The sequence below is a fragment of the Meleagris gallopavo genome, chromosome 2 (assembly GCF_905368555.1).
Source record: "Meleagris gallopavo chromosome 2, MGAL_WU_HG_1.1, whole genome shotgun sequence".
Lineage (NCBI taxonomy): Eukaryota > Metazoa > Chordata > Aves > Galliformes > Phasianidae > Meleagris > Meleagris gallopavo.
Window position 1 is genome coordinate 85,848,222 of NC_139405.1, and position 13,056 is coordinate 85,861,277.

The window sequence follows — 13,056 nt, forward strand, 5'->3', positions numbered from 1 at the left end:
ACTTACTTTCTGGTGCAAATTCTCCTTGCACCTGTGCTTAGTCTGTAATATCCACTTCACTACACTGCTCACGTGGCTAAGGTGATTCCCTTCCTGCTGAAAACTGAAACTGTGAACCAATCTTAAGACTGAAAACCATCCTAAATGTTATTGCCATTCAAGACTAATGTGAACACACAGTTTTAAAACAATAACCATTTGCAACAAACCAAACGCTCCTTTTTCACAATACACCACCCAGTAATTAACCCTAATCTTTAACAAGGTACTATCATCATCTATCCTTGCAATGCTCTGGTGGGACAAAACAGTGTAATTACCTCAAATCTCCAGGAAAGGAAACATGGCACCAGTGTCAGAAAATAAAAATGCCAAAAGAAAAAAGTACCAATTAGACGTGCATTCATCTTCATTTTGGGACTTTAAGCATTACTGAACATTTTGCTGTGAAAGCCACAGCCAGCAAAACCCAGGGTCATGAAACTTAGTTGAAAATATGACACAAATTGCATGCATGTTTTCATAAGTGTGCGCACAACTGGTGTCAATGTACAAGTGGGCGGGATGGGACACATTCATGCAATATTTTTTCCATCACAAGTAATAAATGTACATATTTGCATTGGGTTATTGTGGCAAGGAGGGGTGGCTTCTGGGAAGAGTCCAACACTGCCCCACATCAGGTCAGAGCCAGCTCCAGCTGTTCCAAAAGGGACCCACTGCTGCCAGCAGTTAACTGGTATTCAACTGCAAAATTAGAATTATTATCTAGAGTGAAATCTCTTTTTGAGTCTTTGTAAAAAATTACATTACAGATTTTTCTGCTTTTACAAAACATATACTTCCTCTTAAATCACGCACCAATAAAGGAACTAGATTTACGTAGGTCTAAGTCTTTATTAAAATGCTGTTTTCATCTCTCTTCCCAAAAGATTTGCAGACTAGTTCACCTATCTTCTGGGACTTGGAAGAGAAGATGTATACTGTAATTCATTATACCCAGAGCTACATTTTTTTGTTGAAATAGCCAACTCATAGGAACTTGAGCTAGCAAAAAAGAAAATCATTTGTCAGCCTTCACAGTACTCTGGAAAGCTAAGATCTCATAACATTAATGTAAAATAATATAGTTCAAACAAAATCGATGTGAGGTCTGAAACTTTTGCTCCAAGAGAACACTCCTGAACTCTGCCTGTATGCCTTAACGGCACATACCACAGGCCAACTACATGGATGGATAAGGCAGGGCACCTGCTTGATTCAGCTGGTTAAAACACTAGACAGTGCAAAACAAGGAGTAAGTTTCTTTTTACACTGTTTCTTTTTAGACTGTAAATTTGCTACAGCAAGCTCGCTTCTCACACAGCTGTTCAACTAATTTTATTTTTATTAATGAACAAAAGGCTAATCTCTCCTTACAGATCGTAATGTCACTTACCTATGCTGTGAGCTAATTTAGTCACACAGCACTTGTTTCACAACAGCAGTTTCCCACTGATTTCAGTGGTAAAATAAGATTTCCTAGACCTTACATAAAAAAGCCTCTAGTTTTGTGACTAGTCTGCATTTTTCCATGCTTCACAAGAATTACCAAAACAAAATGAATAAAATCATAATGAAAAAGAAAAAAAAAAGAAACAAAGCTTTAGACTACATAACTGTGTATTTGTACAATTATCTACTTTAACAAGCACCTATCCAAACCTACTGCACATATGCACATTAAATGCATCCTCACTTTCATACTAGGTCTTTTTCACTAGTTGAATTACCTTGTCTGCATCCACTTTTCCTTTGATAAATTCTTTCTTCCAAAATTCTAGTGCCTGTTCTAGAGTCAAACCAATGCCTTTTAAGAAAAGTCCATATTGCATACGGCCTCCATGACGAAGGTGATGGTTCTCACGTAGGACTTTGTGCAACTGGCGCATGCAAAGAGGGAATGATTTCACAGAAAGCTGTCAAGAGGAAAAAAGACACAGTGGTCATTTAATTTGTAGGGTACAAGCTTATTGGGATCACTTCAAAATGTGAATGGCTAGAAGGAATAATATGCATGTACAGGGCATCCTTTAGACATCAATAATCATCTCAAGAAGAAAGTCCAAAGGACAGTAACAGATAGTACTATCAGAAAGTCTTCTGTTCCAAGTAACAAAGGTTTAATTGCTGTCAGGTTTCAATACTTCTTGCTTCTTTCTTATTTTATATTCTGTAATGGCAAAGTGACTTTTGTTAGAGGGTTTTGGTGGAGTGGTTCTGGTTTGTTTGGTTTTTTTTTTTTGTTTTGGCTTTATTTTGTTGTTTGATTGGTTATTCATTGGGGTTCTGTTTGTATAAACATCTTCAAGCAACTACAACCAAGATTAAAATTCATTGCAGCAGATCTGCAGATTCTTTATCTGAAGAAAGCTATTTCTTATGAAACAAAATCCCCGACAGAAAAAAACAACGTAACGCTTAAGTTTACTTGCATCTTTATTTTTGGATATCTGAGTCATGTCACAGAATTCAAAACTAAAAGGAACGCTGTTGTGTTTAAGGTAGATACTAAAACCTATTTCTACATTTCAGATAAAAGACTTGTAGAATGTTTAAGCTGAAAAATAATTAAAGAAGAAAATGTTATTAAAATCTGCTTATAGTGGTTGCTTTAGGTACTTATGAAAATACACAGAATTAAGCAACAAATTAGGCAATTCATTATAGCTTCAATTTAAATCCTGATTAGATACATTTTCAGTTAATTCTGTTCCATTTTAAAATCACAACTTCAATCAAGTAGTTCTCAACAGTTACAAAACAAATACTGAATGAAAAATGAAAAGATTGTCTGCATATAAGGCATTTGGCTTTAAATCAGAATTCATTAACATACTATAGAACTCAATAAACAGAGAGGACTTACAGCATCGATGTGCTCTAGAGCAATTTTTCCAGTGTTTTTTTGTACGCTGTAATCTGGGCCAACATAAGAATGGCTGAAAAACAAAGCAAGCAATACAGCATAATTTAAAATTATCTCCATTCAACTTTTTTTCTTTTTTAATATTTACAAGTTTAGGAAGAACTTATTTTACCAATTAAGAGCTAGAAATATTTTATAGCAGACAAAACCAAGAAAGAAATAGTAAACCTAAATTACACGACTCGTTAAAAGAGCCAGCATGAAGAAACCCTCCTTTCCTGTATCTCTTAAGGGAATGCTGCATTGTCATCCAGAATTTAGATCACAGAATCACACTATTGTTGAGGCTGAAAGAAACTTCTGAAGATCAGCTAGTCCAATCCCACTGCTTAAAACAGAGTTAACTAAGCAGGATGCTCAGCATCTTATCCTGTTGGGTTTTATGCACCTCCAAGGGGGACTCCACAACCTCCTGGGCAACTTGATCCAGTGCTCAAATTGCATTAAAACCTCTTTACTTATGTTTAAATAGAATTGCTTGGATTTCAGTTTGTGTTCACTGCTTCCTGATTTATCAATGGATATCACTGAGAAGTGTCTGGCTTTATCTTCCTTACACTCTTTATGCAGTACTTATTTACTTGTCAGTAGGACACACACACATCCTAAACCTCCACTCTATAACATAAACATTCGGATTGTTTTAACATAAACAATCCCAGCTCTCAGCCTTTCCTTCTAAGACAGGATTGGGCCCAGCACTCCAAATGGGCCTTCAACAGAAGTGAGCAAAGAGGAAGAATCCTCCCTTGACCTGCAGGCAATGCTTTTCCTAATACCACCCAAGAGACAGCTGATTTTCCTTGCTTCAGGGATATACTGGTGGCTCTGTTTGTTGTCTACCATAACCCCAAGATCTCCTCCTGCAAGTCTGTTTCATGGCTGTTACCCCCAGACTGTACTTGTATACAGGGTTGTTCCTACCCAGATGCAGTGCCTGGCATTTCTTTCTATTACCTTCATGGAACTTCTGTCAGCACATTTGTTCAGCCAGTCCAACTTGCTCTGATTAAGTCTGCACAACCCCTGGTGAGGCAAATTCCTCTCAGTTTTGCATCTGCCATTTTTTAAGTGTGTCCATCCCATCACTTAACTTACTAAAGGAGACACTAAACCATATAGGATCCAATACTGACCCCTGAAGGACTCCACTAACAGCAGGTCTCTAAACTGGTCCTCAACCCTCTGAGCGGAGCACTCTTCAGACCATCTCACTGTCCATACACCTAGCCCATGTCTCATAATTTACCAATGAAACTGTTACTTGAGAGAGTGTCAGAAGTCCTGCTAAAATCAAGATAAACATCCACTGCTCTCCTCCATAACTGAGCTACTCATTCCACCTCAGAAGGCAATAAGGTTGGTGAAGCATAATTTCACCTTCTAAAATCCATGCTCATGATCTCCTTCTTGTCTTTCATAGGTCTGAAACCAAGATGAGAATGACCTTTCCTAAATCCTTATCCTTACCTTTCTTAAAGGTGGGGTACTTCTGTTTTCTTCTAGCAAGAACTTCTTGTACCTTGCTACTCTTCTACTTGTGCAGCATTTAAAAAAAAAAAAAGCCTTTAAGTATCACTATGAAAATCTGCTGGGATGGAAAAGGAAAAACTGAACACCTGCTTCTTTAGAGTATCAACAAAAAGCTGATGTGGATTTACTGCAGTATTGACATAAAAACTCCTGACAGTAGCTGTCTCGCCAAAATAGCACAGCATTCAACAAATGCAGCCTCGTCTCTCACCCATACTGTAGCAAAGCTACTTCTGACAACTGAGCTTAGCTCAAACAATGCTATACTATATCAGAGCAAACATGTAAACACCATTAATGAAGTCATTTCAAACTAAATACAAGTATGAGGTGCCCGGGTTTTGCTTTTAAATATACAGCTTTCTTGGTTGAAGATATGCAGTACTGCAGAACAGGTCAAGAGAAATGCCTACAGCAGAACCCTATAGAAATTAGGAGCTAACAGTGCAGTCGGCAAAGCAAGCTCAAAGATGCATCTAGTTTAAGGGATCAAAAATCATTTTTTAACCTAGTAAGCTGTAAAGCCTGGGTAAGAACAAATTTCTTTGTGCCAAAGGGATTTTGCAAGTGACGTACAGAGATCATTTCTCAAATCTTCTGGACAAATAGAGAGATTAACATCAGAAAAAAAAAGAAGAATTTAACTAAAACGATGATACCGGGTGCCACTGATTATTCTGTGACATTTCACCACTGTAGTGTCTGGAAAAACATACAGCTACAAGTTGATTTTACCGTGGGGCAAATCACTTGTTTTATTATACATGCTACTCATTGGTCATTTAGGCTTATTTCTGGGACCAACCAAAGCACAGCACTAGTTTGTTTTCATTTATACAACAATGCATAGCTAAAACAGAGAACTCAAGTGGGGGATGGGTGGAATAAATGATACTTTCCAGACTCTGAAAAGCTTAAATATCCTCAGCGCAGTAGGCAAAGAGGGAATGTTCCAAGTGTGCTTCCCAGCTTTTACATCAAAAAGTAGTACGTGACCATGGCAAGGTCATGTGGCGTACTGTAGTTGTACATGGTGTTGTTCCTATCCAGACCTGTACCAGTGCCTGGCATTTTCCTCTGTTGAACTTCATGGAACTTCTGTCAGCATATTTGTTCAGCCTGTCCAAGTTGCTTCATTCCTGACACCACAGAGCTGAATTTTACGCGCTGCATTCAAAGGTGAACAAAACTGAAAGAACACCTTCATCCATGCAGAGTATGTGGTACATTGGAGCCGGGCATAACAAGGCCAGAACTGATTACATGGTTGTAAGACTCCATGGGACAGGAACTTTTGGATTTGCAGTTTTATGCATCAGGTCTTTCATTTTCAACAGTAGAAATTCTCTAGATCCCTTGATCACAACAAAACAATACTTTATTGCCTTCTCAATTACCATTATTTTCCCTACTTTTCTACTGAAAATCTCAATAATCTTGAGGGGAAAAAAAAGAATCCTTTTTTCTATAAATAACAGTACTTATTTCTTTACACTGTTATACATTGTCAAATAGCCTCCCACTACTGATTTGGAAATGCTTTACAACACAAACGAGTCAGGATTCTAATCACCCTCACTCTTTTCAGCTTCCAGTTTTAGCTCTTCTTTTGGACTTATCCCTTTTTTTTTTTATTATTACTCCACACAGCTTCTGTGGTTACTCCCCGATTTTGATAGTTCCTTACTCAATTAAAATCCATATAACTTCACAATTTATTTTTGTCTGCTTGCATTCCAACAAGCCACAATGTCTTCTTTTTTTCACTCTAAAATAGTTTTATTTTCCCTCCATACAGAAATTCCTGCATCTCTCCATTCAGCATGCTTCAATCACTCAAGAACTGTCCACAATCCAAAAATCACAGATACTAAAATAATTCCAAGCCTATCTTGCAACTGCAAGTTCAAATAACAGTTCTAAAATCTCATTAGTCTTACAATTCCTGAGTAAACATCATAGTACCGTTTCAATATTGTTTTTTCAATCATCAGATGTAAAGCTTTTAGATGTAATCTATTTTTAGAGTTTCTTTCAGAAGTACACCCACATCATCCAAATGAAAGACCTTTCTACAAAACATGTATAAAAAGCAGTATTTAAGAATAAAAATGTGTCTGTTTCAACATATGCTGCTAGGTAGACTGAAATAAAAATAAGGGAACAAAATGCAAAGTCCAGCATAGGAGCAAAGTACTGCCATTTGAACACAAAGGGGTCAAAAAGTGGCAACAATCAGCAACTACAAGAACAAAAGCACTTCTGTCCATGTTTATGCATTTTTTTTCCCTGCAAGTTTATGTTCTTGCAAAGAACACAATTCTAAAGACACTCTACACACATTTTCCACAGGAAAACAATTAGAGATATGTATTTTCTTAAGCATTTCTAACTGGCAAAAAGTATTAAATTTCGTAAGGATTTTGGAATTGGGTCACATTCAACAGAATTGTCAGAACTGTAGTAATGCTGCTTTGAACAAACAACGCTAGGAAACAGTTAAGCCATTCATGCAACACTGAATGCAAAATAATTTTAATAATACAAAAGGAAGAAAAGCTTAGAATTTTTTATTTTACACAGGTTGCAGTAAACAGATCATATCTGTATGATGTAATTTATTCTTTCAGTGTCTGCTTTTAGGAATTCAAGTAATGAGGAAAAATCAAAGTGATTCACAATTCAGGATTAATATCCAAAATGCCTAAATCAATAACAGACACAAAGCCAAAACATCCTAAAAGATGAAGTGGCTTACTTAAGACGAGCAAGCTTGGAAGAATACAATTTAAATTTGACTCCATTAAGTCAAAGAAAATATGTGGACTTAAAAAATTACAAGACTACCAAATGCCAAATTTGTAGCAATGAAATCTACTTGCAGTATCAAGAGCTCTTAAATGAGCGCAATTCATGCAAGAGAGACCCATTGAGGAGTACTGGCAGCAGAAACCACTTCTGAGGTTAAATTTTAAAAGCTGAATTACACACTAAACTGAGACAGAAAGTGAAGAGGAAGACAAAGATAAACATGGGCTGCTTATCATAAGCATTCAATTTGCTGGGAGTTAAATTCTCAATGACTGCTCATACGCGCATATGCATTGTTGTTGACCACCAAGAAATCATCATGCCCACATTTCCAGGAGTAGGATATGTCTTTCAAAAAAAAAGATCTGTTCAAACATTCTGACAAATAAAGCATTTAGTGTACCAGGAGATTTAGTAGGGATATGAAGGACATTATGATGATGTTGAGGATAGGAAATGACAAGTCTATGGTGGTGTTTCTTCTTTACAGTATGAGTGCAAGGAGCGTAAACCTATTTGCACATGAACTGTGCAAATTCATTTAAAAAAAAATCTAGACTTGCAAAACAATTGTTTTCAGCACCAACCTTGGGAACTATCATTTGATAACACAACAAACAAAATTACACAAATGTTGTTTTGAAAGATGCTAAAAGACCATTTAATTCCACATTCAACTTTAAGTGGCACTATGAGCAACTTTAATCAGGTCAGCCCTGGATTTTTTCTTGCTTGTTCCTAATGATTTCTAAGAACAAAAGATTCCCTATCTCTGGTTTACATGCTAAACAACAACCCTAGCAGAGATATTTTTGCTAATACCTCATGGGAAACTCCAAAGCTGCTACATGTAACCACTGTCATTTGTTATATCCTCTGGCACCATTCAGAATTCTGACCTGTGAGTACCCAGGTCTCAGATAAAATACACATTTAGTATAAACTAGCCCAACCACAAATATGCCCATTTTAAAAGAAAACGAGCAGGAATTAAAGCGTCTATGCTGACATAATCCAGAGTGAAATCAGCTTTGAGGACTAGCTAATTTAAAAGCCCCACACAGTCATGAATAGCTGCCAACAAACGTACGCAGCATTAGCAACCAAACAATGCTCTGCAACTATCAATTGTGTTCTCTTTTCACACTTTCCTATCTGAGCCTCAGATAAAGCTCTATTGACATGCGCAAGAAATAAAATGTTGCAGTAAGAATTCATGTGCTGAAGGAAAAGGAAAGCCTACAACTAATATTCTCCTTTTTTCACGAGTAAGATGAAGCAAAAATGAATCATAGATTCATGGAAATAAGTAACGGTCATTTGTCTGTTCACTGCTAGAGCCTGTTTTTCAAGTTGTAGAATTTTATGTATTCAACCTATTTTAAAGGAATTTGCCAAAAGATAATGATTGTTGCATAATTTTTTTCAACTGGAGACAAAACGTAGTGGGAACAACTCCATTATCACAACTGTAAACTAAAAGCAACTCACTGGTTGCTTAACAAAAAAAACCCGAATTAACATCAGAATACAAAAAAATACCATTTTGCATAAACATCAGATAACTTAACTGTTAGTTTAAGTAGGTAGTGTAAAACTCGATGTTTTTTATGTAGGCTTTCCTTTACCCAAATTATTTAAAAAAAATGTGCAATGTTCTGTGATTGTGTGATATTGAAGATTGTTCCACATATGGGAGATTTCAGATTTCTCAGCAATGCCTCCTGGAGAGCATAATTCAGAAAAAGCTGACCTAATTGCTCTTCAGGGTCAAATGGAAAAAGGTATGCCACAGAGCATATTCGAAAAGTCCCACTAAGATGTATGGTAATAAAAACATGAGAGGTTATTAGCAATCAGAAGCAGTCCCTGAATAGTAAAGTAACAGTTATGCTGCACTTTTTCAATTCACTGCTCTGGAACAAAGTCTAAACATACATCAATAAACAACTTTTCTTACTCTCATTTACACTAAAGCACATAAGAGCATCTTTATGTATTATTAATAAAAAAGATGAAAAAAATAAAATGCTGTGGGTTTTTTTTATTTGGTTTGTTGGTTTTTTTTTTTTCAGGTACAGATATTGCAAACAGCAGAGCACCATAGGAAATGAACTGCATGCTGACTAGATCTGCATCCTAAATCAGGTACAGCATTGTCATGATGGAGCCTCACTGTTTCCATTTCTAATTCATTTAGCATCATTTCAATAAACTTAATGCTGTACAACATTAAAAACAGGGCTTTTGTTATAGACATTCAATATTTAAGTAAATTTATACTCTTAAAGAGAACAAAAATTCAACAATTCAAACTGATATGTACCTGAACCACCCAATCTAACTGGATCTGTTTTGAGCAGGGGCTAGATAAGATCATTTCCAGAAGTTCATCCCAAGCTAAACATTTCATTAGCTCTAAATCAGTGCACCTCCCTCTTGTTGCATGGTTTAGTCTTACCGTATACTCGTAAGAGAATTCTCCAAACAATATAAAGTGGGGGGGAAAAAAAATAATCATATATGGATGAAAAACCTATGCCTAAATTGAAGAATATCAGAAAAGTATTCTTACTCTTCAACCTCAAATGCATTCCAAGAAACTAGAGTATCTCTATACTCTTCCAGCTTGCCTTTTTTTTTCCCCCCCAGTCAAAGCCAATCACACAGCTAAGGTATCTGAAAAAAAAATTCTACCCCCAAGTGCATTCTGTTTACACTACCTGAGATGATTAAGCAGTGGTTGCAGTCTCTCATCAGACTGTATGGAAGGCAGCGATCGTGCTGTCAGCTAGAAGACAAGAGAAGTGCAGTGAATAATATACAAGCTTCCTGAAATACATTTAGCACAAAGCCAGAACAAGCAATAAAGTCTTCCTGTGTTGCTAACTCTAAACAGGGTAAGGCATATTTTCTCCTATTAAAAATAATTAAGTCCAGCCTTACACAATCTGAAGTTAGCAGAAATATTTATAAATTAAAAAAGTTAAACAGTGAAAAATAGTTTTACTACAATGACAACATTATCTGAAATAAACACTACAACATCATTGAAAGTTGCATACTTTTTTCTAAACATATTTGGACTGGAAGTCATATGCAATCTACACTACCTTTGGTTCTATAATATATAATGTAATACAGCATATGTAATATATGTAATACATATGTAATACATAATGTAATACAGTCCATTAAGCCTTAATATACACAATTTACACCTGTGTATAAAAATTTACATCACATTTATCTAACTTTTACGTAGACATGTCTCTGCGTACACTGCTGTTGCTGTTTATGGAAATAACCTATGTTATGTAATTGGACTATTTTAAACCAAATATGAACTGTTCTCCTTGTAACAAACGACTAATTAAAGCATTGAAACATGTCATGCTATTGAGAAATATTAATTATATATTAAACAGTATACATTTGCTTAATACTATATATGTATCTGCCTTTCCTATAAAATTTACAAGCATAACAGCTCTGACATTGCTGACATTAATCCAATATTAAATATTTAATGTAGTATCCATTTCATTATCCTAGTGCTGTCAAGTTAGGCTGTATTTTGAAAACTACCTTCAGACAAACGTAAACTAAAATGGCAACAAATCTTACATTATATACATCACCACCAAGTTCTTAAATATTTTTACAGGTAACTTAAATATGTTTAATGTTCCACATACATTTTTTTTAGATCTTTAAAACCAAAACTTTTAGGACCAGCAATGCAGACTCTTGGCTGGCTCCAAGACACCAGAAAAGCAAAGCTCTGCAGTGGAGATCCAAAATGTAGCTCTGTGGTATACAATAACCCAAACATGATCCAAAGACAGCAATAAAGGGAATTCTGAAGTGTCAGCAATCCATCAACATTTAAAACAGGCCAGAAACTTGGCAATTCATAGAATCATAGAATCCTTAGTATTGGAAGTGACCTTTAAGGGTTATCTAGTCCAACTCCACTGCAATGCACAGGCCTTGAAAGTCTCTATGGACAGGGCATCAACCACACCACTGGGCAACTTGTTCCAGTGCCTCATCACCCTCACTGGAAAAGACATTTCCTTATATACAACCTAAATCTACCCTTTTTGAGCTTGAAACCATTTCCCCTTGTTCTGTCACCACAGGCCCTGCTACAGAGTCTGTCCCCTTCTTTCCTGTAGATGCCCTTTGGACACTGAAAGGCCGCCATCAGGTCATCTCACAGCCTTCTCTTCTCCAGCTCACTCAGCCTGTCCTCACAGGAGAGGCATTCCACCCTTTGGATCATTTTTGTGGCCCTTCTCTAGACATACTCCAACAGGTCCATGTCTCTCCTACAGTGAGGACTCCACATCTGGACGCAGTACTCCAGGTGAAGACTCACCAGCACAGAGCAGAGGGGCAGGATCACCTCTCAGCCTGCTGGCCACACTTCTTTTGACACAGCTCAGGACATGCTTGGCTTTCTGGGCTGCAAGAGCACATAGCTGGCTCATGTCCAGCTTTCCACACATCAGTAATGCAAAGTTATATCCACATCACCTTTATATTGTCAAGCTAGGTTGATACAGCATACTACAAATTCAATATGCTTCTTTTAAATCAAAACTCATTTTCTTATCACTGAGTGCTACAGGTTCATGAAGTGCACCACATTTATGACAAGACAGTGTTTATGAAAATCAAACTGGACAGCGGTGTAAAAAAAAAAAAAAAAAGCAAGACAACTTTCAAAGAACAGTAAAATTCAAAAGCTACAAAAATACTGCTATTACTGCCAAAGCTCTCTGTATGTAATAAGCTAAGTTGTATGTAACATTAACTGAAGTATTGTTTCAAAATTAACCTGGGAGACTTGTAGGAACTGAGATAGAACCACGACTGGTTATCTCTGTGTTTAGCCAAGTTTTACTTTGATAATACAGTGAAAGAATATAGAACAGTCTATGTTGCCCAGTTCAGGGATCACTGCAAAGGGAAAAATAGAACATAATCACTTCAAATCACAGGAGAATCCACACAGATAGAAAAAGTGGAGGAATAACACTTTCTTATTGTCTTTTGTTTCGCCTACAACCACATGTTTTATCAGCAAAATGAATCCCTGTTTTACTCCTTTGTGTCACCTGGAATGGCAAGATAAATATTTCTATATAAAACACTCCCATGAAAATGGGGTCATCTATTCTTCCACAACACAAACTTTGTTAGGTTCATTCAAGTATTTATTTTCAAGACGAAGAGGGATCCTCAAAACACAGTTCATTTCCATTTAAAATGGAGCACCTCCTCAACACAGCTATTTACTCCACAGTCACCAAAAGCCCTTTATGGTTTTCCAGGTTCTGTTTAGAACAAGAAGGTGCCTCCACTGCTCTTCCAATACCACTACGCATTTTTCCCTTACAAAGGCATTCAAGTGCTACTTCAAAGTCAGGCACTACAAAATCATAAAGAATATGAAAATAGGGAATACGGGCATGACCAAGAAGAGAAGATATGCTGACCATTACTCCCTTAGCTAGAATGCTGCACTTGCCATCAATACAAATCTTCAACAGAAAAGGGGAGAAAAAAATCCTCAGGATACTCAAGATATCCAGTTTTAATTATTTATTCTAGTAGATAAAAAGATGTTTATCAATCATGCATGGAAAACATGGAAGAAATGAGAAACCACTTCAAGACTTCTGTATGAGACATCGTATCAGGCAAAGACGATTTGTTCAGCTGAAACTTAGAAG

General features: G+C 36.6%; 1 protein-coding gene across 2 annotated transcripts in view; it reads right to left on the reverse strand.

Moving 5' to 3' along the window:
* The window catches only part of PRIM2 (DNA primase subunit 2), an 86,548-nt gene that overhangs the window by 32,480 nt on the left and 41,012 nt on the right, over positions 1-13,056 (reverse strand). For both annotated transcript variants that reach the window (XM_085217842.1, XM_085217843.1), the window contains exons 8-10: positions 10,036-10,103; positions 2,909-2,981; positions 1,773-1,958 (exon numbers count right to left, since the gene is read on the reverse strand). In XM_085217842.1, coding sequence (XP_085073968.1) covers positions 1,773-1,958; positions 2,909-2,981; positions 10,036-10,103 — 327 coding nt within the window. The remainder of the gene's footprint in view (positions 1-1,772; positions 1,959-2,908; positions 2,982-10,035; positions 10,104-13,056) is intronic.